Below are 21807 nucleotides of genomic sequence, written 5' to 3'. Positions count from 1 at the left end.
ACAATCAATGCTGAGTTTGTGACAAGGGTTCCACTGCAAAAGGTGGGGGTGGGGGGAGGGACCCCCCCCCCATCTGGATTACAGAAAGCAGGAGTAACAAAAAGAGCATTGAGGGACTTGGGTAATCTGTTTTTGGCTGCGCTGCCTCCTTCCTCTGACACATGGTGTGACTTAGACACCCCTAAATAGAGGCCTAAGATTTCCTATTCCATCTGATGGTTTCAAAAATCCCTGAAGACAGGGAGAATGCCCAAAGGCATAGCGCACTTGCAGTAAGATTTTTGGTTTCATGCTGGGTCATAACAGGCTCAGTTTGAATATGTCCCACTGCACACAAGTCCTATGTGACTGATATTGGAAAAGGAGTGATTGGAGTCTTGTGTTCTCGATTTAAAAGTATGTTCCCGTGGAGAACAGCATTAAAACTTGCATTTTTAACACCTTTGGATCAAAGAAAATGTCACTGTTTAACAGAGTCACACTGCCAGAGGTGGAAAGAGTGGTAGATAAGTATTCTAACAGCAGTTTAGGATCTTACTAAATCCAAGATCTGCTCCCAGGTGCCTTGTACACAATTTATTTATACTGTATTCTAACACAGACAATCATATTTTTTTCCCTTTTGTAGATTCCTTACTTGTGTTCTGGCTGGCACGAAAACATAAATGACAAACTGCTCAAACTCAGTGACATTAACAGATTCAGTTCTATAAGTACCATTTTGCAACCTCACTATTCTGATACAAAGCAGTAAAAATGTTTGCATTCATGTAACTTTTTAACTTTTAAACACAGCATATCAAAAGGTATCATTATTACACAAATGAACAGGCTTTTTTGCAAGTCATGGATTCACTTATTTTTACTGAAGTGAAAATAAACCTGGTATTTGTCTGAGAGAAATGTTGGGTTTTCATGCGCAAAAGCAGGAGGAATTTTGGTTTCAGTCAGTAGAAAGATCAGGTTTGAAGACTTCTTTCAAGTTTGCATTACAATATGCATTTTTATATACCAATTCTTACTTTAAAAAAAAAAGTTTGCCTCTAGTATAATTATTTCTAACCTAGTATATAAAGAGGGGTTTTTTTAGTTTTGTAAATACTTATGTTACATGCACTGTGTCATAGTAAATTTGGTTTAAAATGCACTCGTTTTGTGATCAAAAACTGGCCTTCACTTCTGAACTGAAACTACAGTACTTGATTGTATTGACCCAACATCAATAAATCTTATTTTACAAAAAAAAATAAGTATTTCAGTCAACCCCTGTAAGAAAATTAAGCCTATGTACAAACATTTGCATGACTTTCTTCAATCCTAATTTGCATCATGAAAGGAAATATTCAGGAGGGTCATAAGCCAGGAGAATATGAACAGCCCGGCCTCCCTGCCACACCCCTCCATTCAAGGACTGATCCAGTCAGGGGCCACCACTTCCATTTAAGGACTGATCCAGTCAGGGCGGCTCCCCCACTTCCAAGGGTTTGGGTACCGCTAGTATTGAAATGAATAGGGAAAGCCCTTGCACCCTTTGTGAACTGGGGAATTGCAGCGCTTTCGGTTGGAACCTTATTTGTCAATATGTACGAGCTCAAACTTGGTTACTTCGTTCCCTGTAACAAAATACAAAAGGTACCCTTAATACCTTTGATTTTTAGGTAGCAGCTTTTTTAAAAAAAATTATGACTTATTTTTATATGAAAGATATGCAGAAAAATCAGTCTCCAAGAGTCCTAATTACTCAGTTACAAGAGGGTGTCCTGTAACAGAGGGAAAAGGCAACTTACATTGAAGATCCAGAAGACTCGTTCCATGAATTTCCACCAGAATGTGAGCTGCAGGACTAGGCTTACAAACACGCCTTCTCATTCTTCCCCCTAGCACAACCGCTACACAGGGCAAGAAGCCCGTTTGCCAAACCTCTGTGAAGCTCATAGAATCATAGAGTTGGAAGGGACCACCAGGGTTATCTAGTCCAACCCCCTGCACAATGCAGGACATTCACAACTACCTCCCCCCCACACCCCCAGTGACCCCTACTCCATGCCCAGATGATGGCCAAGATGCCCTCCCTCTCATGATCTGCCTAAGGTCATAGAATCAGCACTGCTGACAGATGGCCATCTAACCTCTGAAAAACCTCCAGGGAAGAAGAGCCTATCACCTTCCGAGGAAGCCTGTTCCACTGCTCACTTTAGTCCAAGAGCCCTCACAGACACCTGGCACAGAGAACTAAGAGGTCCCTCTATTTGACACCAATGACATTTAAAAGTAATACAACTTGAAACCAGTTTTTTTTTTTAATTATATGCAGCATAAAGCAAATGGAGCTTCCAGGCATTTGGATATAAGGAATAATGATCAGCCAGTCAGCGCTTCCCTTGACAGAAGGATCCCCTTTATTTCAGATGACCGTCACATCCTCTGAAGGTCTCAAAGAGAATAGAGATCACAGGGCCCGACAGTGCATTATTTAGTACCAGAGTCCCTCTGCCGCTGACAGTAGAGTTCATACAAACTGTCGGCCATTTTCTCGGTCTCCTCAAAAGACTCACAGCAATGCTTCCAGCTTTGGGGCACTTGCTCTTCTCCGTAGTAAGCCCCAGCGATGGCTCCGGCCATGGTCGCAATAGTATCTGTGTCCCCGCCCAGCGAGATGCAGTAGATGATGGTCCGCTGCAGGCAGTTGTACTCCTCAGGGATATCTGGATGAGATTCCATGCAGCGCAGGAAGGAATATATGGCAGTGGGGACTGAATGCAGAGCTGCAATGCCATTGCCTGAGGAAAAAAGAATCAACTTGTAGCAAAGCGCTTCAGATGCGCTTTGCCGTCTACTGCGAAGCTCCCATTAAGTTCCAAGTTAATGCAAGGCGGGTGATTTAAAGGCCTTCCTTGCCTATATTGTAGCAATGAAACACTGACACAGGAAGCCATTACACCAGTTGTATCAAAGCATACATGATGCTGGCACAGAGACAAATCTCAGATAAGTCTTGACATCTGATCCATTGGAGACTGGATGGCTGGGCTTAGGGTTGCCAACCTCCAGGTACTAGCTGGAGATCTGCTATTACAACTGATCTCCAGCCGATAGAGATGAGTTCACCTGGAGAAAATGGCCGCTTTGGCAATGGGACTCTATGGCATTAAAGTCCCTCTCCAAACCCCACCCTCCTCAGGCTCCACCCCAAAAACCTCCCACCGGTGGCAAAGAGGGACCTGGCAACCCTAGCTGGGCTTCGAGTCCTCCCCCACTCGGTGTCATCAGCCTTAAGCCACTTATTTTCTCTGAGCTTTAGTTCTCCTTCTGCAGAACAACTTCAGTTTCGATGCATCACAGAGAGAGTGCATGGTACAAGGAGCTAGTGATCACACAATCTTTTCTATCACTGATGTATGTGTGTGTGTGTGTGTGTGTAAAGTCCTGTCAAATCACAGTTGACTTATGATGACCCCTTATGGGGTTTTCAAGGCAAGAGACGTTCAGAGGTGGTCTGCCAGTGCCTTCCTCTGAATAGCAACCCTGGTATTCCTTGGAGGTCTCCCATCCAAGTACTAACCAGGGCTGACCCTGCTTAGCTTCTGAGATCTGATGAGATCAGGATATACCATGCTGCCTTGCCTTCCCCAGTGATACTTACTGTGCTCTTAATCGTGATTGTGCAACCACAAGGATGGGCAGAAGCAGTAGGCTCTACAGGACTGGCTGAATGAGGGAGACAACCAAGGGGCTTGGCCAGCTCTGGGTTACAGCCTCCCCATTCTGCCCCCCTACCTTCACCAGAAACAACAGCAGCAGTTGCTGCTGCTATAGGGGGGACGGCTAAGTACTTCTGCTGTGGAAGAGAAAGCAAAAAGATGCGCCTACCTAACTCAACCAGCACATCTGAATTTGGCACGGTGCTCTGCTCCAGAAATTCTTTGATCTTCTTTAGCCGTTTCGAAAAGGGTAATTCTTCGTAGCCAAGCCTGGAGATGAGAGAGACAGGGTGAAACAAATGCTTCTGCGTGCTGCCCTCTTGTGTCACATCTAAGTATATGCATTCCCTGCCTTCTCTTCCCCCAATTCCCAGAGTATCATGCATGTACGTTTAGCAGTATTGAGACTAGTCAAATGCCCCATTTACGGACCTGATTTCTGTAAGTTATTCATGATTATGAATGGTTTTATTTGCATATAGCCTTAGGCCATTACAAATATGTCAACAATACCACAAATATATAATAAAAGGAAATTACTAGATTAATAAAATGCTAGATGGATAATAAATATACATAATAAAACTATGCTAAATTGATGCATACAGAGCAATAATCGCTAAAAATTGTGGCTGTGTCCCTATAAATTATTCATGTTTTTGAGTTACACAGAACATTCTTAGCTATTTTGGGTAAATACTGGACTAGGTCATAATCCTTGGGGAGAAATATGCACGCAGACAGAGGAGTTATGAAGGCTTTTTTTCCCACTCAGATGAACAGGCGAGCCAGTTTTACCTGGAAAAATGCAAATAATTATCTGACATTTCAGCCATAATAAAATTATCACTTAAAATTTAATTAACTGGATATTGCTTATTCTAGCAGTCTGTTATTTCAGATCAGAACCCCCTAAAATATATAATAATTTATTCTCACTGTGACAGGGAAACTCTGGGAAATAAATTCTCTGGAGACTACAGACTGTTCCACAACTAAAAGAAAGATGCTGGCAAGGGGGGTTATAGTATTGATCTCCATAAAAAAGTGCTTGGAATTCAATCAGTGGATTGGTTCTGCTTCAGCTCCAGAGCTGCTTCCACACCAAGGATATCACACATTTCAGCCACCCAACAAGTGTGTTTTTGTCCCCATGTTTCCACATATCTTCCTCAATTTGTGCACAGACTGTTAATAGCCGGTTCCATCCATAAATAAATAAATATCTGTATTTTAAACATGTAAGAAAAACATGTTTTATGGGCAAGACACTATCAACACCAGCAGTTTCTTGTGTCTGAAAAGGGGAAAAACCTCAAAGTGCTTCTCAGTTGCTTTATTCATTTGTTGATGCAAAGCCAGCCCTCATAAGAAATTAACATAAGAGAATCTCCTCTCTTTTAGCAAAGGGGACTGTGGCAGCTCAGCCTGCCTTTTATGGAGGAGATCGTTGGTGGTGCCTGCAAATACATATAGTTTTTTAAAGGATTTTTAAAAAAGGTATTGCATTATTTCTGTGCAGTGTTACCCATGTTCCTCAAAATATAAAAAGACAAACAGGGTGGGTGGAGAATCCTGAGGTTCATGCAAGAACACAGCAGGGAGGGATTTCAATACACATCAGTTGTGAAAGGAAAACTTTGTTAACAGTGGAAAGAAAACAAATTACCCTGGGCTGTCTGGAATCAACTTTGCGAGGCGATTTCACACAGAATGACATCAGCAAGCAGACTACCACAAAAAACACCCTGGTGTGGAAGCAGCCCAGGTCTAGTTGATCAGCATATTTCCTTTTGCCTTGGCCAAATTAAAGCTGGTTAAATAATCCCCAAGGCTCATTACAGCATGGAAGTATTTTTCCCCTTAAGCCACCGATGGACACCTTCTTACGTATACTGGTCAATCTCCCTCTAATAAAATGTGTGTGTGTAAAGTGCCGTCAAATCGCAGCCGACTTATGGCGACCCCTTATGGGGTTTTCAAGGCAATAGACTAACAGAGGTGGTTTGCCAGTGCCTTCCTCTGCACAGCAACCCTGGACTTCCTTGGTGGTCTCCCATCCAAATACTAACCAGGGCTGACCCTGCTTAGCTTCTGAGATCTGACAAGATCAGGCTAGCCTGGGCCATCCAGGTCAGGGCCTAATAAAATACCCCTCCCGATAGCTGTCTCAAATCCTCGTCATCAACCCCAGCCTCCTCTATATAAACAGCAAGTAGTGGCAAAGTAAAATAACGGGTCAAGCCATAACATAAAATAAGGATGAAATATCCATATCAGAATGGTAGCTATGTGCAGACTCGAACACAGCAAGCAGTTAGTCCACTACAAAATAGATGACTTGGCACATTCTTCTGCCCGGTGCAGCCATGACAGAGAACTTTCCAAATAATGCTGGCAGCTGGCACAACACCCCAGGGAAACTTCCTTAAAGTTAAGAGCCCAGTTCTTTCAACCCTAACATTCATCCCTCCTAACTCCAGAAAAAAAATGTAAATCCACCACTTGAATGGTTTATGTAAAACGGAAGGTCTTCCTTTGGTCACATCTCAAGATGACAGAACATCTCTGGGAAGGGGCTGTAGCTCAGTTTGAAGAGCATCTGCTTGGTATGCAAAAGGTTGCAGGTTCAATCCCCGGCATTTCCAGTTAAAGGGACTAGGCAAGTAGGTGATGTGGTGTAGTGGTTAGAGTGGTGGTTTAGAGCAGTGGACTCTGATCTGGAGAACCAGGTTTGATTCCACACTCCTCCACATGAGCAGCGGAGGCTAATCTGGTGAACTAGATTCGTTTCCCCACTCCTATACACAAAGCCAGCTGGGTGACCTTAAGCTAGTCACAGCTCTCTCAGCCCCACCTACCTCACAGGGTGTCTGTTGTGGGGAGGGGAAGGGAAGGTGATTGTAAGCCGGGTTGAGTCTCCCTTAAGTGGTAGAGAAAGCTGACATATAAAAACCAACCCCTAGCCTGAGACCCTGTAGAGCCGCTGCCGGTCTGAGTAGACAATACCGACTTTGATGGACCAAGGTTCTGATTCAGAATAAAGCAGCTTCGTGTGTTCAAGTGAAGTTGACAGAGGAGCAGTAAGTCAATTCCTCCTGGCAGATATTACTTACGTTCGTGCGTCGGCCACAGATTTATCATCCATTTCTATGTCTTCCATGTGGCCTATCAGCTGCTCCAGGAATCTGTCTCGATTCAGCTCCCCCTGGAGGGCATAGTGAACTGCCAAAGCCTGCAGAATGGCTCCGTTGTAGCCCAAGGAGTTGGAGTGGGTCAGCTCAGCGCTCAGTTTAGCAAACTGCAGAAGACAGTGTTTGAAAAGCTAAGCCTGATGAAGCGAAAAACAAACAAGCAGGTTTGTGCATGGGTACTTTCACTCACGTTCGCCCCCAGTCTGTCTCGGTTGTTCCTTGGAGTTATGCATGAGTTTTCCGTCCATTAGAGATGACCTCGCTGCCAGCCCTCACAAATCCCGGGACTTCCCATTCCTCTGTTAACTCTTTCATCTCTCCTGAGCTCAGCCCAGGTGAAATCCCCATGCATAAGGCAAAGTGCGGGACCCGCAAGCGTGGTTTCTCTCACAGCCAATTACAAAGCAGCGTGTAAACAGACAGGGATTCAAATGCTTCCTGCTTCCTGGGAGCTCTTTCTGAGCAGAAGAGAGGCTTTTTAAAACAGAGGCTTGGATTTCCCACCCCCCCTTTCAGATTGCTCATTTTTTGTTCTTTGTTCTTAAAATGCTTTTTTATGCTGCCATTGGGTTGGGGGGGTGCTTTTCTCTCACAGTAAGCACTACAAAGTAAGCCAATTACAAAGCAGCATTTAAAGGGGCGGGGACTTGATTTGAGCTTGGAGGCTGCTGGTGCATAGACCCCCAACAAGAAAGTGTGGGACCAGCGAGCAACAAACCTCAGGTAAAACTCCCATGCATAAACGACCCTTAACAACTTTCTGACAACAGGTACCACTCTGGGAAGTAGTGCCAAGATCACAAACGCAGTGTCTTTGTTCCAAGTCCCAGCTATGGCACGAATCAACAGCTTGGGGGTAATTAATAAACTCCCAACACATTATCTTGCTGATCGTTTAACATTTGCTAATCACTTGTCAGAGTTTACGGTAAAGGCAGGAAAAAATATTTACAAAAATAAATCCAGGTAGATTTTCACTTTTAGTGTTCACTGACTGTCAACTTAGACCACCATGTTGCAGCTGGAAGGGCTGACTGAAAAAGAAAGCTAGACAGAAGGCATCAATCGAGGCCATGCTGATTCATTTAGAGTACCACTATATCTATGATCGTTTCAGTCAAAGCTTGAACCAAGATAGCATGTGCAGTTGAGCACAAACCCATTGTGCGTAAGCCTTCCTCTAGAAACAGGGGAGGGGCTGTGACTCAGTGGTAGAGCATCTGCTTGGCATGCAGAAGGTCCCAGGTTCAATCCCCGGCATTTCCAGTTACAGGGACTAGGCAAGTAGGTGATGTGAAAGACCTCTACCTGAGACCCTGGAGAGCCACTGCTGGTCTGAGTAGACAGTACTGACTTTGATGGACCAAGGGTCTGATTCAGTATAAGGAAGCTTCATGTGTTCATCCGTTCAACACCCCTAGTAGAAAGGCTATATCCTTCAGATTGACTCTGCTAACTTCAAGTCTTGGATGGGACTCTCTTCAATTAATATATCTAAATCTTTCTTGTTGGACTTCACAGCATACCTAAATAGTGAACTTAATCAACCTCGTATTCTGTAAAAGAAAGTTCTCCCCATCACTTTCTAGTGAGTCTTTTTTTTAATAACTCTCTGTGTCCCTCCCTCCCAATACTTCTTGAATTATGCTGTAAGGTAACTTTGCACATGAAAAGAGCTTCTCCAATAGCTATAGACAGACTAACACAGGCTACCAGTCGTGATCTGTCTGCAGTGTTCGTAAACAATAGTTTGGGTGTCCCTCTAACCAACAACAGCCTTTGACAGCCCCACCAATATCACTACAATTGAAACCACTCAACAATGACCCCACAGATATAGGCTTCTCTAGGCTGAACGGTTTCCTCCCCTGCAATCCTCAATGAAAAAGCAACAAATGACTGCAGGAGAAACTTTGGGGGGGGGGGAATAAGAGCAACCTGCTGTAGCACAGATGGTTTGGTTCAGCTATAGCATCAAACCGTGGTTTGGTACTACGTGAACAAGACTTGCTCACACAGTCTCTTTTCTCCTTGCAACTAAATAGCATCTTCTTGGCTTGCAGTAAACCAAATGTTGCCATTACATTTGAAACAGCAGGGGCTTGCCCCGCCTGGCAAACCAGGACTGAAAACAGGGAACAATCTATGGTTTGTAATGCTGGCTTGTACTAAAAGTGCAAACTAGGGTGTGCAAGTTAGAATGTAACTATGTTTCCACAAGCCACTCAATTACTAATTAATTTACAATACATCAGAGGAAAAAATAGGGGGCAGGGGATGAAGGCAGTTAAACCTCAGACTCCTTCCAGACACATTCTCGAAGGGCCAAATCATGGCCTGGCATTGAATCTGAACCAAGCCAATGTGTGTGTCAGGCTTGGAGCACTTAGGAAAAAGCATTACGTAGATACTAAGTATTACTCTGGCAGGAAACCCATAAGACAAATGGTACCTTCTTCACATCTTGAACATTAGAGTAAGCCAGTGAGATGCCTGCTACTCTCATGGCACCACCATTACCATAGGAGCCTTTCCCATTAAACTGCTGTCTTGCTGGCTCAAAAACATCTCTGCATTTGGGGCTGAGGAGTTTCTTGAACACAGTAATCACACCCCTTCCATAGGTCCGGTCAGGGTCTTTCTTGTATTCCTCAGCAAACCTGCCAAAGAGAGACTGCGTTAAAGCTCACTACACTTACATTGCAGTCCTGTTCACAAGTTACAGGGAATGCACCTGCGTACACTTGATTTTTCTTTACACATGTATTGCTCAATTCTCATGTTATGTTCAACGCATGTACAGCTGAACGTATGATTTAAATGCTACATTTATCCAGCCGCTGCAGAATATTCACATGTTCACCGTAACATGTGAAACGTGAACAGGACTACTGTGGGCTTTGTATATACAGCTACTAATGTCAGAAAAGACTAACTATATTTGGATCAGACATCAATCACTGTGGATAAATTTTGAGGAGCTGTGTAAGAAACATACATGCCAGCCTGCCTAGCAGCAATAAATACTTTATCCAGATGGGTGGATTGACTGTTCATATAAATCCAGCTAGCACTGACAAATTCTACTGTCATTTAAAAGATGGTAGCTCATGCTGCAGATTCTCTTCAAAGATACACACGCCTTAGGCGGCTCCCAATTTTATTTCTTGGATGCATTTAGAAAATATAAACAAAGATGTGAATGGATTCTTTACTAGAGAGGCACATAACAGATGAGAATCTGAGATGCATGTAGGGATAACAGATGAGAATCTGAGAGGCATGAGAATCTTGAGATGCATGTAGGCATAACAGATGAGAATCTGAGATGCAAGCAGGGATAACATGAGAATCTGAGATGCATGAGAATCTGAGATGCATGTAGGGATAACAGATGAGAATCTGAGATGTATGTCCAGAAAAGGAGGGTGGTGGTGATGGTCAGAAACTGCTTAAGATCTGAGAGGAGAAATGCTTGCTGAAGCGCATCTCTTTCTCTACCAAGTCAAGCAAAAGGCCTGTTTCATTGGCAGGGTTTACAGCCTTGCTCATAGCTCCGTCTTACTCCTTACCGCTTTGCCATATCCACTTCATCAAAGTCTCGCTTGGCCAACAGCGACCTCACTACAGAGTGGGTCATAGCTGTGTCATCACTGTAGTAGAGGGTCTCTGAAACATAAGAGAATAATAAAGAAATATATGACAGGCAAATTCAGATGCTGCACCAAAGACTTCCCTAGCAAGATCTGAGGGGAGACAGTAATGTTCATATACACTTTTTGGTGGGAGATGTCTGCTCGGGAGAAAAAGTCACAACACATCTCTGTATTCCTTAGAGACTGCTGGGTCTAAAGTAAAATGGAAGAACAAAGAACGTGAATCTCATCAACGCACCGAGTGAAGTATCAAAAGGACAGAAACAAAACCATGCTTTAGAAAACATGAATGTATTTAATTTGCCATCTACAGCTCTGAAGGAGACGGCCATTCAGAAACAGATCTTGCACAATAACGACACAAGGCAGCCCATCATTTCCTTTTCCACAACACTGGCATGCAGCACCATGACTAACTAAAGCATAACGGTGGAACATATGGAAACATATGGGTTAAACATAAACATTAGAGATGAGGGCATAAATAAATGTACATCCCACAAGAACTCAAAAGAAAGTGCAGCCCCCCTGAAGTATGACAGTCAGGGCAAGAAGAACAAAGAGATATCTCTCAGAAAACCAGAGATTCAGTTAGTTCCTTAGTAAAACACACCTCTATGCATGTAAAACAACCCCCTGGGAAGAGGAAAGAGCCACACATTACTAGCATAAGGAAGAAAAAAATCAACTAAAGCACCATGTTAATGATATGTAATAAAATGTAAAGCCTCCCCCCAGAAAGATATCATCCATAGCTGAAACATTATTTTTTCTAAATTAAAAGTGAAGGTGAGCTTCAGTTTTACAGTAAAAAGGGCTACATTTAGAGTAAGAGAAAAAAGCTAGTGTGCCCTCAGAAGAGCTTTACTTCTATATTATGAACAGTGAAGGCCTATGCAGAGTTACTGCACTAAACGCGCTGAAATCAATGGGTTTAGACTGGATTAACTAGGTATAGGATTGCACTGCAATTAAGTCCCTGCTCTGAACATGCCTGTTCTAAGGACAGATTTAGTTCCGCTAAATCAGGAGTGCATAACAATCTAATCACACTAGACACAAAATAAGGACAAACCTTGGGCCATAAGAAGGCAAGGTCAGAACCATAAATCAGACAAAGATGCAGAATCCAAGTCCCACAGTCAAGAAACAGACTTCTTTGAAGATCTGGAAATGTCATCCTTTTTCCAGAATTGCTTTTTCAGAAGGAACATGGTGCGCCCAGCACACAGGACAGACAGCACGGTATACCTCTCTTTTCTTTGATGCTGGCATCCAGTTGAGGCACCTTTTCTAGAGGTGTCCAATGCCACCCATTTCAGCTTCCCCGAGCCAGCATCTCAGTTTTGCATGGCAGATCAGAGCCAGCGGGTCTCCCATAAGAACATAAGGCCCTGCTGGATCAGACCAAGGCCCATCAAGTCCAGCAGTCTGTTCACACAGTGGCCAACAAGGTGCCTCTAGGAAGCCACAAACAAGACAACTGCAGCAGCATTGTCCTGCCTGTGTTCCACAGCACCTAATATAATAGGCATGCTCCTCTGATACATGCTCCCCTCCAGGAAAACATCCTCAGAGCAACTGAGAATCTGTCATCAGTTGATGTCTAAGCAGGTCTCCAGGAGAAAGATCTGTACCACCAGGCCCACCAGCCCCCTTACTAAGTCTCTTCCTCCCCCACCAATATATTACCACAACGTGCAATTTCTTATATTCAAACACCCCCCAGCCCCCCATTCTCTCAGCAGCTGCCATTTTGTCCCTGTGTGTCGGCTGTGCTCCAGTAAAGTTTCCGCTTCCGCTCGGCCCCTTTCCCAACAGCACAATGGCTAAGATCAAAGCATGGTGGGTATTCGAGAGAAAGGAAAGATGTCCCAGTCTCTGCTGAAGGGGACAGCCCTGGGAGGATGGTGCTCACGCCTTGGTTGTCTTCTTCTGGTTGGTGATGGTGGTGAGAGGCAGAGGCATCATCCCCCATCTGTTGGGGAGTCCTGGGAGGATGGTGCTCACTCCTTGGTCGTCTTCTTCTGGTTGGTGGTGGTGGTGAGAGGCAGTGGCATCATCCTCCATTTTTTGGGAGTGGTGGGAAGGCTTTCATCAGCATTCCGATAGATGTTGAAGAGCATCCCCTCTTGGCTCTCTAATTCCCGCAAGCCTGGTAGCTGCAATGAAGGATCTTCACCAGCCTGTACACGCGGTGGGGCAATCCAGTGTCACAATTTCCCACAAAGACTGAGCAGGCATGCAGGAGTCGAAGTGCACCAGAGTTTCTGCGGGCTGGGGAAAGGTGTTGGGAATGCTGTAGGTGAAACACCGACCCGAGCAGGCCCTGTCCTGGATGGATTTGGACTTGCTGGTGTTGTGGCCCACGAGGTGAAGTCAGAATCATAAATCAGACAGAGATGCAACAAATAGCTTCGTCTATAATACTGCTCCTTGGGCTCATATGGCCTTTTAACTGTTCTGCTAATTCTCAAAGCACCCTAAGAATTCTCTCGCAGCATACTTTGGGAAATGCTGCCAAATTATATCATCATCACTACCACCTCACTGAGACTGTAAGATCAAACAAGTTATAATAATAAATAAAGTAATGGTTAGGGTCAATCCGACATCTTACAAAATAGGATCCCACTCCTCAAGAGACAGAGAACAGGTACTTCTCTTTCCACTCAAAGCAAGATGGAAGGCATTAAAAAGAGAATGTCAGGCGGCCTCAGTTAGACTGGCGGAGAAGCAATTGCTCACAAAGAGAACAAAAGGGCTTTGGGCACACATTCAAAGAAGGCCGTCCCTACCTAGTTAGGAGTTCGCCCCTTCCTAGAGGACTGAGCAACCCTCTGGCATTCAAAACAGGTTCCAGGAGTTAAAACTAAACAGGGACATGGGAGAGGGAAGAGATCCCCATAGTTTCAAAGGAGTCACACCCAACTACCATCCTGTCTGTAGCATCACGCATTTAAATTATCAATTGTGTTCCATAAGAAAACACCATCATAACCTTATTACACACAGCACATTATCATAATATTCTGCTTGGCAGGACAGTAACTATCTTATTAAATGTAACATGATACCAAAACATTCTTGTACGTCTTAAAAGGATAACAGCTTTTCAGACTGCAACACAACACAAACTACTACCATTAATACGAAAGTTTGAAGAAGTACGGTAACTCATTCAACATTGAATAAAACAACAGTACAACTTGAAACCAAGCAGAGTAACAGACACACAAGTCACTTTCTTCAGAAAAGGCAATCATTTTTATTATTCTTGGAACGGGACTTCTACTTGTATATATAAAAACCCCAAAGCAGCTCACAATATAATTCTCCATTTTATCCTTTAACAACGACCCTGTGAGGAAGGTTAGGCTAAGAGAGGGTGACTGGGCCAAGGTCACTCAGACAGCTTGAACTGCAAAGCGGTGATTCAAAACCCAGATCCTCCAGAACTTAGTTCAGCACTCTAATCACTACACCATGCTGCCTCTTTTTGTAAATGTATTATCGGGTTGTGTGATGTTTTTACAAGTAACTATAAAATAAGGATTTTTTAAAAAAAAGAATCAGACTTGAGGCATGATGAAAGTCATTCTCTGTTAATAGAAAGAGAGTGGGCACTCGTAGGAAGGCTTAAGAGGGAAAATGTCAACTGTGGGGCCAAAGAACGCACTCAGATGTTTCCTTTGTTGCTGGTGTGTTTACAGCACCAAGAAGAGGTGGGCTGCAGCTAGAGCATCTGTTTTGCATACAGAAGGTCCCAAACCCAGCCGTTTCCAGTTAAAAGAATTAGTTAGTAGGCGGTGCGAAAGGCAAGAAGTCTAGATCAGTAGTTCTCAACCTGGGGCCATATTGGCCCCCCAGGGGGCCCCAGGATATTCCAAGGGGGGCACAGGCAAAAATTGCATAAATGGGCAGCCACGGCATGAGACTAGGGGGCCACAGAGGGAATCGAGAAGTGAAGAAAACAGAGAAGTGACTGAGAAAAGAAAACAGAGACGTGAAGAAAATACAAAACAGTGGTAGAGGCTTTGTTCTCCCTTGTATGTGAACATTGTTGTTTATTAGCATGTTGTATTCCCTTTTTGTGGAGTATTTTTTGTAAATTTCTGTTTCCCAATAAGAACTGTGTGTGCGCATTTTGTGCAGCTGTTTATGCTTCTTTGTTCCTTGGCTATTCACAAACAAAACATTTAAATAGCTACCTTTCTACCTGTACGACAGGGGAGCCACAGGAAGGAAACAAGGTCGGAAGGGGGCCAAGGTCGGAAAAAGGTTGAGACTCACTGGTCTAGACAGCCAGTGCCAGTCAGAGTAGACAATACCTTGATACACAAAGGTCTGACTCAATAGCCCCGTTCACATATTACAGCAGACACATGTACATCCCGCATATATGGACACACATCTCTTTGTAAGAAAGAGCCAATACACGTTCGCTTTACAAACGAAACTGGGAGCTAGTACGTAGATAAAACATGGGGTTTAAACCACATGTTCAACTGTACATTCCTTGAATGTCACATGAGAATTAACCCACACGTGAAGAAAAGTCACGTGTGTACTGCACACGGATTGCATGTGCCGTTTACGGTAACTTTTGAACAGGGCTAGTATAAGGCAGCTGCATGTGTGTTCTGTGGAAAGGCTACCAGGAAGGAGCCGTGGTTCGGTGATACAAGACGTGTGTTCTGTGGAGAGGTCACCAGAACATAACTTGGGGGAATTCCAGTCCGGGGAATGACATGTCACAGAAAGTCCCCCAAACCAGGGGAGCAAAAACACATATGCAAACTATGTGAGGTCAAGCAGAAACTGCGGGCTCGCCAGCCACCACACCCCCACTCCTAAGGTGTCAGTGTTCAAAAACTGTTATTGTGTTAAGCATGTTTGTATTTTAAGTAAAAAAAAAAAGTAACAATAATGTCACTAATTGGCTTTGCCTGTGGCTTCCATAAAGTTTGTATCTCTGGCATTAAATTTTATGGTACACATGGCCCGGCCCAACAAAGTGACATTTATGTCATATCTGGACCTCAAAACAAATGAGTTCAACACCCTTGCCCTATAGGGTTGCCATAAGTCAGCTGTGACTTGACAGCAATCAATCAATCAGCCCTACTGTCTACTTTCCCCACCATTCAGACATTTATCCTTGGGGTGTCCTGTTCTTCTCCCACATGGGAAAATGTCACAGTCTTTTCCTCCTTCCAGGAAGATACTTTAAGCTACCTGTGGAAACCAGATACAGATAAAGGGAGGGGCCCCCCAAACCAGGCTCAACCCCCTCCGCACACCATAATTTACAATGTCTGACGAAGAAAGCTTTGACTCTGGAAAGTTTATACCCTGAAAATCTTGTTGGTTTCTAAGGGGCTACTGGAGTTGAACCTAACTGTTCTACCGCAGACAAACAGGGCTATCCCCTGCAAATATAGGCCATTTATGCATGGGAAGTTTTGCCTTGGATTTGCCACTCTTTAGATACACATTTTCCTCATTCAAATTCTCAAAACTCAACAATAAGCCCCCATGCAGAATTCGGATAGGGAATGCATGGGAATTAGGGTTGCCAGGTTCCTCTTCACTACCGGCAAGAGGTTTTTGGGGTGGAGCCTGAGGAGGGCAGGGTTTGTGGAGGGGAGGGACTTCAATGCCATAGAGTCCAATTGCCAAAGCGGCCATTTTCTCCAGGGGAACTGATCTCTATCACCTGGAGATCAGTTGCTATAGCAGATCTCCAGCCACCACCTGGAGGTTTAGCAAAAAGAAGCACTCAATACTAAGTAGACTAGCTATGTAAAAAAATAGTATTCAGCTCACACAAATTATGCAAAAGTGTGATGTTATTATTTACAAGTGCAAGAAGCCAACAATAATAGAGATACATGCAACAAAATATATACAAAGATAAAGTGTAGGTGTAGAGCTACCAATTCAGATGGTCAGTTTCAACCTGGAAAGTTGATACATGCAACAAAATATATACAAAGATAAAGTGTAGGTGTAGAGCTACCAATTCAGATGGTCAGTTTCAACCTGGAAAGTCTTTTAAAGGTAAGTACAATGACTTTTCTATTTCTTTCTTCCAGAAAGATTACGAGACTGAAGCATAAACACAGCTGGACAACGCCAAAGCTGGGGAGCGCCTTCCGGGTGAATTCAACGCTTTCGCGAAGAAGACAGCTTCTTCAGCCCATAGCCACACCAAAGTAGTTTTTCCTTCAATAAACAATGAATATTCCTAGCTTGTATGTCTCTCTCTTCTCTGCCTAGTTGGCTGCTTGAATAATACTGCTTGTGCTCTAAGGCACAGGTGCTTTGCGTCTATTTTGTTGCATGTATCTCTATTATTGTTGGCTTCTTGCACTTGTAAATAATAACATCACAAAATATTGTCGAAGGCTTTCACGGTCAGAGTTCTGTGTGACCGTGGTCTTGGTATTTTCTTTCCTGACGTTTCGCCAGCAGCTGTGGCAGGCATCTTCAGAGGAGCAACACTGAAGGACAGTGTCTCTCAGTGTCAAGTGTGTAGGAAGAGTAATATATAGTCAGAAAGGGGTTGGGTTTGAGCTGAATCATTGTCCTGCAAAAAGTATCAAAGGTAATGTGCTAATTACCTAATTACCTAATTAGCACATTACCTTTGATACTTTTTGCAGGACAATGATTCAGCTCAAACCCAACCCCTTTCTGACTATATTACTCTTCCTACACACTTGACACTGAGAGACACAGTCCTTCAGTGTTGCTCCTCTGAAGATGCCAGCGAAAAGTCAGGAAAGAAAACACCAAGACCACGGTCACACACCCCGGATAACCCACAAGAACCAATAACATCACACTTTTGCATAATTTGTGTGAGCTGAATACTATTTTTTTGCATAACCACCTGGAGGCTGGCAACCCTGGGTGTGGGGAGTGAGACCTTGCCTTGAATGAAAGGCTGCGGGGCTCACCCTCGTCCCTCCAAGGTATGCCTGGAGTGGATGGGGGGGGGTGAGGCCATTCCCCCCCCGCTCAAGAGTTAAAACCCCCCAGCCACTCACTCCTGTCTCCCGCGACCCCCTCCTCGCCTTTCTCCCGCGGCTGCAAGGAGCGCACGAAGCGCAGCAGCTCCGCCAGCTCGACGGTCTCCAGGGCCTCGAAGCCGCCGCCCAGGCAGTCGCCCAGCAGGGCCCCGAGGAGGCAGCCCCGGAACCGGCTCCGGCTGAGGAGCAGCGGGCCCGACGCCGCCAAGCCGCTGCCCGCCATCTTGGCCGCCCTCCGCTGAGGGGAACGGCGACGCCCCGCGGGCCCCCAGATGTGCTCGGTGCTGATTGGCCAGCCCTTGTGGCTATCATTAAGCAGGCCGCCCCCGCCGCTGACGGGCGGCCCTCTCGGCCTATGACTGGCTCGTGGAGGAGAGGGAGGGCGGTCCGTGGCTGTGAGGGAGGATGGAGACTAGTCATGAGGCACACCTGTTCTCTCCAGGACCAGAGGCGCTAGGCCTGTTATCTCAGGTGCTGTGGGACACAGGCAGGACGGCGCTGCGGCAGTTGTCTTGTTTGGGGGCTTCCTGGACTCTAGGAAGAAATGCTTCCTTTTATCTGCAGTAGTAGAAAAGGGCCAGAGTCCAGTAGCACCTTAAAGACGAACAAGAATATTTCCTGGCAGGGTGTGAGCTTTCGTGAGCCACAGCTCCCTTCTTCAGCTCACTTTAGTAGAAAAGGGCCAGAGTCCAGTAGCACCTTAAAGACGAACAAAAATATTTCCTGGCAGGGTGTGGGCTTTCGTGAGCCACAGCTCCCTTCTTCAGGTTCTTATCATCTTTAATAAGATAATTCACAGTAGTAGAAAAGGGCAAGAGTCCAGTAGCACCTTAAAGACGAACAAAAATATCTTCTGGCAGGGTATGGGCTTTCGTGAGCCACAGCTCACTTCTTCAGTGGAATCGGAAGAAGTGAGCTGTGGCTCACGAACGCTCATACCCTATCAGAAAATATTTTTGTTAGTCTTCAAGGTGCTACTGGACTCTTTTCTACTACTGCAGATAGACTAGCACGGCTACCCACTGTGAATTTCCTTTTATCTGTTTTAAGAAGAAAGGCCCTGCTGGATCAGACCGAGGCTCATCAAGTCCAGCAGCCTGCTCACACGGTGTGTGAGCAGGCTGCTGGACTTGATGGGCCTCGGTCTGATCCAGCAGGGCCTTTATCTTCTTAAAACAGATAAAAGGAAGTATTTCTTCACCCAACGCATGTGGAACTCCCTGCCCCAGGATGTGGTGACGGCTGCCAACTTGGAAGGCCTTAAGTAGACATGTTCATGGAAGAGAGGGCTATCCATGGCTACTAGTAAAAATGGATCCTAGTCATGATGCATACCTGTTCTCTCCAGGACCAGAGGAGCATGCCTGTTTTCTTAGGTGCTTTGGAGCACAGGCAGGATGCTGCTGCTGCAGCCGTCTTGTTTGTGGGCTTCCTAGAGGCACCTGGTTGGGCCACTGTGTGAACAGACTGCTGGACTTGATGGGCCTCGGTCTGATCCAGCAGGGCTTTTCTTGTGTTCACCTGGACCTTCGTTTTCCTGACCCCCCCCCCCTGTTGCCAAACAGGCGGCTTCGTGCAGAACTGGGGGGCAGCAGCAGTAGGCGTCACGATTGCAAAGGTGTTATGTTCTTCTGCGTTAGCAAAATAAAACAAAAAAAATCTAGGATTTCGGTCATATTTTTAGCATTTGGGTGGCACCTCTGAATGGGATGTACTAAAAGGAATGGCAGGATTGCCCGCTGGAAACAATGGGAGAGATTCAAAACAGATAAAAAGAAAAGTATTTCTTCACACAATGCATAGTTAAATTGTGGAACTCCCTGCCCCAGGATGTGGTGATGGCTGCCAACTTGGAAGGCTTTAAGAGGGGAGTGGACATGTTCGTGGAGGAGAGGGCTATCCATGGCTACTAATCAAAATGGATACTAGTTACGACACATACCTATTCTGTCTAGTATCAGAGGAGCATGCCTATGATATTAGGTTCTGTGGAACACAGGCAGGATGCTGCTGTAGTCGTCTTGTTTGTGGGCTTCCTAGAGGCACCTGGTTGACCACTGTGTGAACAGACTGCTGGGCTTGATGGACCCTTAGTCTGATCCAGCATGGCCTTTCTTATGTTCTTATGAGATGATTGAAGGCCCATTGCAGATAATGGGAGCCAGGAATGCCAATTGACTTGCATGGGCTCCATCAAAATACATTACAGCACAAAAAAAGTTGCCATGAAAATGTAGAACAGATTTCCAGTAAAGGTCTCTGGGCCCAGATAAAAGGCTCTGAGGCTGTCATTCTAGTCCCAGAGCACTGATTCTGTTCCTAGGGACCATCATTCCACTCTGGGGGCTGGCTTTCCAGTCCCATAACACTTCTGCTACTCCCAGGTGCTGTCATTCTACTCTGCGACTTGTCATTCCAGTCCCAGAGCACTGATTCGATTCCTAGGGACTGTCATTCCACTCTTTGTGCTGTAAGTCCATGCAAGTCAATTGGCATTCCTGGCTCCCATTATCTGCAATGTGCCTTCAGTCCTCTTCCATTGTTTCTAGTGGGCAATCCTGTCATTCCTTTTAGTACATCCCCTCTAAAGGTGACCCCCACCCCCAGGTCCTGTTCATGGCTACTGGCAAATTAAAAAAAAATCTAATGGCAGCTTAAAGACTTAACAGCATTTACTAAAACATGAGTTTTTGTGTGTCACTGCTCACTTCATCAGATGTCTTACAGAATGGGCTGAAAGCACATATTGAAATAGAAGTTAGACTTTAAAGGTATCACTAGATGTTTTATTTTGCAGTGGCCATGAACAGGAATCTGAGGGGGTGGGGATCTTTGGAGACTAGTCTGTTTTCATGCTGAAATAAATGTTGATCTTTCAAAGGTGCCACCTGAATGCTAAAAAGACTGAAACACACATAGTATCTTTTATTAGGAACAACCACAAAATTGACCCCCAAAAAATTACAGTGCAAGCTTTCAAGCTGGCCAGAACTCTTCACCAGGCTAGATGTTACCAAAAAAATTAAAGATAAAGAGAGTGGGGAAAAGCCATTCTTTCAGGCCATGATCTTGTGGGCATTTCTCAGGGAAGCAAGCAAGCTTAATTTTATTGCAGTGTGAATGGGGTTTGGTAACAACTCAACACATTCACTAGTGGCAAAGCTAAACTCGGTCCATATTATCACATGAACATGAAGCTGCCTTATACTGAATCAGACCCTTGGTCCATCAAAGTCAGTATTGTCTACTCAGACCAGCACCGGCTCTCCAGGGTCTCAGGTACAGGTCTTGCTCATCAGCTACTTGCCTAGTCCCTTTAACTGGAGGTGCCAGGGATTGAACCTGGGACCTTCTGCATGCCAAGCAGATGCTCTACCACTGAGCCACAGCCCCTCCATTCTTTGGTATTTCACTAAAATGCAGAAACCACTCCAAGGCCATCCAAAATGGTTTCAAACTCCAAACAAGAAACACAGTTTCCCTGGAAGTTCCTTAGTGTTTGAGATAAATGTAAGGTGTTGCAGAATTAAAGCCAAATCAGAGGGTATTGCCTTGTTTTGAGATTACAGTCTTTACTCATCTCTGCTTTTATTCTGTTGACAATTCTTTATTTCCGTGGCTGAAATCAGGTATCTTTGACATAGGAAAAAAGAAGGTTTTGCAGTCATGGTGGTCCACACAAAATCTCCCAAACAAGTCAAAATATGTGTAATGCTTTTTATTAGGACCAACCAAGTTGCCACAAAACATTGTGCGGGCTTTTGAGTTCACCAGAACTACTTAGCCAGCTTGATGTTACAAAAATTTTAGAAGCAAAGTTTTCAGCCCATGATGTTCCAACCTGATCTGACACGCATGCTCTGTGAGATGCAAGCAGGTGATTGGCTTGTCTTTATTGCTGGTTTTGTTACAGCACATTATCTGGGAAGCCGGTTGGATTTCCCGCATCGCACCTTACAAAATTTAAATGGATACAACCATTAAGACTGGGAACCTGAAATGCCAGAAACATTTTGCAGAGGGCCAAGGGCACAACAAAGCCAGTCACTGAGGTCAGGTTTGTTTATTGGTTGCCACTTTAAACAGTCAAAGAAAGGGGCAGGCATACAACTCTGGGGCAGAAAGAAAAAGGAGGAAACAAACTTCATTCGAACTCGTCACAGGTGGCAGGTTACCTTGACATGGAGCCATTAGGAGGGAAATGGCACCCACTTTCCAA

The 21807-nt window shown here is 44.8% G+C and overlaps 1 protein-coding gene across 1 annotated transcript; it reads right to left on the bottom strand.

Annotated features, from left to right (window-relative positions):
* Positions 1–2393: 2393 nt before the first annotated feature.
* Positions 2394–10561, bottom strand: ADPRS (ADP-ribosylserine hydrolase). The gene is made up of 5 exons (XM_056846979.1): positions 10468–10561; positions 9348–9555; positions 6818–7002; positions 3871–3971; positions 2394–2780 (listed from the first exon to the last, which is right to left on the bottom strand). The coding sequence occupies exons 1-5, from the start codon at positions 10533–10535 to the stop codon at positions 2470–2472; spliced, it is 873 nt and encodes a 290-aa protein (XP_056702957.1). The 5' UTR covers positions 10536–10561; the 3' UTR covers positions 2394–2469.
* Positions 10562–21807: the final 11246 nt, after the last annotated feature.

This window comes from Euleptes europaea, chromosome 3, assembly GCF_029931775.1.
Source record: "Euleptes europaea isolate rEulEur1 chromosome 3, rEulEur1.hap1, whole genome shotgun sequence".
Taxonomy (NCBI): domain Eukaryota; kingdom Metazoa; phylum Chordata; class Lepidosauria; order Squamata; family Sphaerodactylidae; genus Euleptes; species Euleptes europaea.
This window is presented reverse-complemented; position numbering and strand designations above follow the sequence as displayed.

What these genes read in the sequence shown, in the direction of transcription:
- ADPRS (XM_056846979.1), bottom strand. Translation starts at nt 10,535, where the DNA reads ATGACCCACTCTGTAGTGAGGTCGCTGTTGGCCAAGCGAGACTTTGAT. An exon ending in ATGTTCAAGATGTGAAGAAG is followed by an intron (nt 7,003 to 9,347) that starts GTACCATTTGTC and finishes TGTCTTCTGCAG; the next exon opens with TTTGCTAAACTGAGCGCTGA. An exon ending in AGATGTGCTGGTTGAGTTAG is followed by an intron (nt 2,781 to 3,870) that starts GTAGGCGCATCT and finishes TTTTTTCCTCAG; the next exon opens with GCAATGGCATTGCAGCTCTG.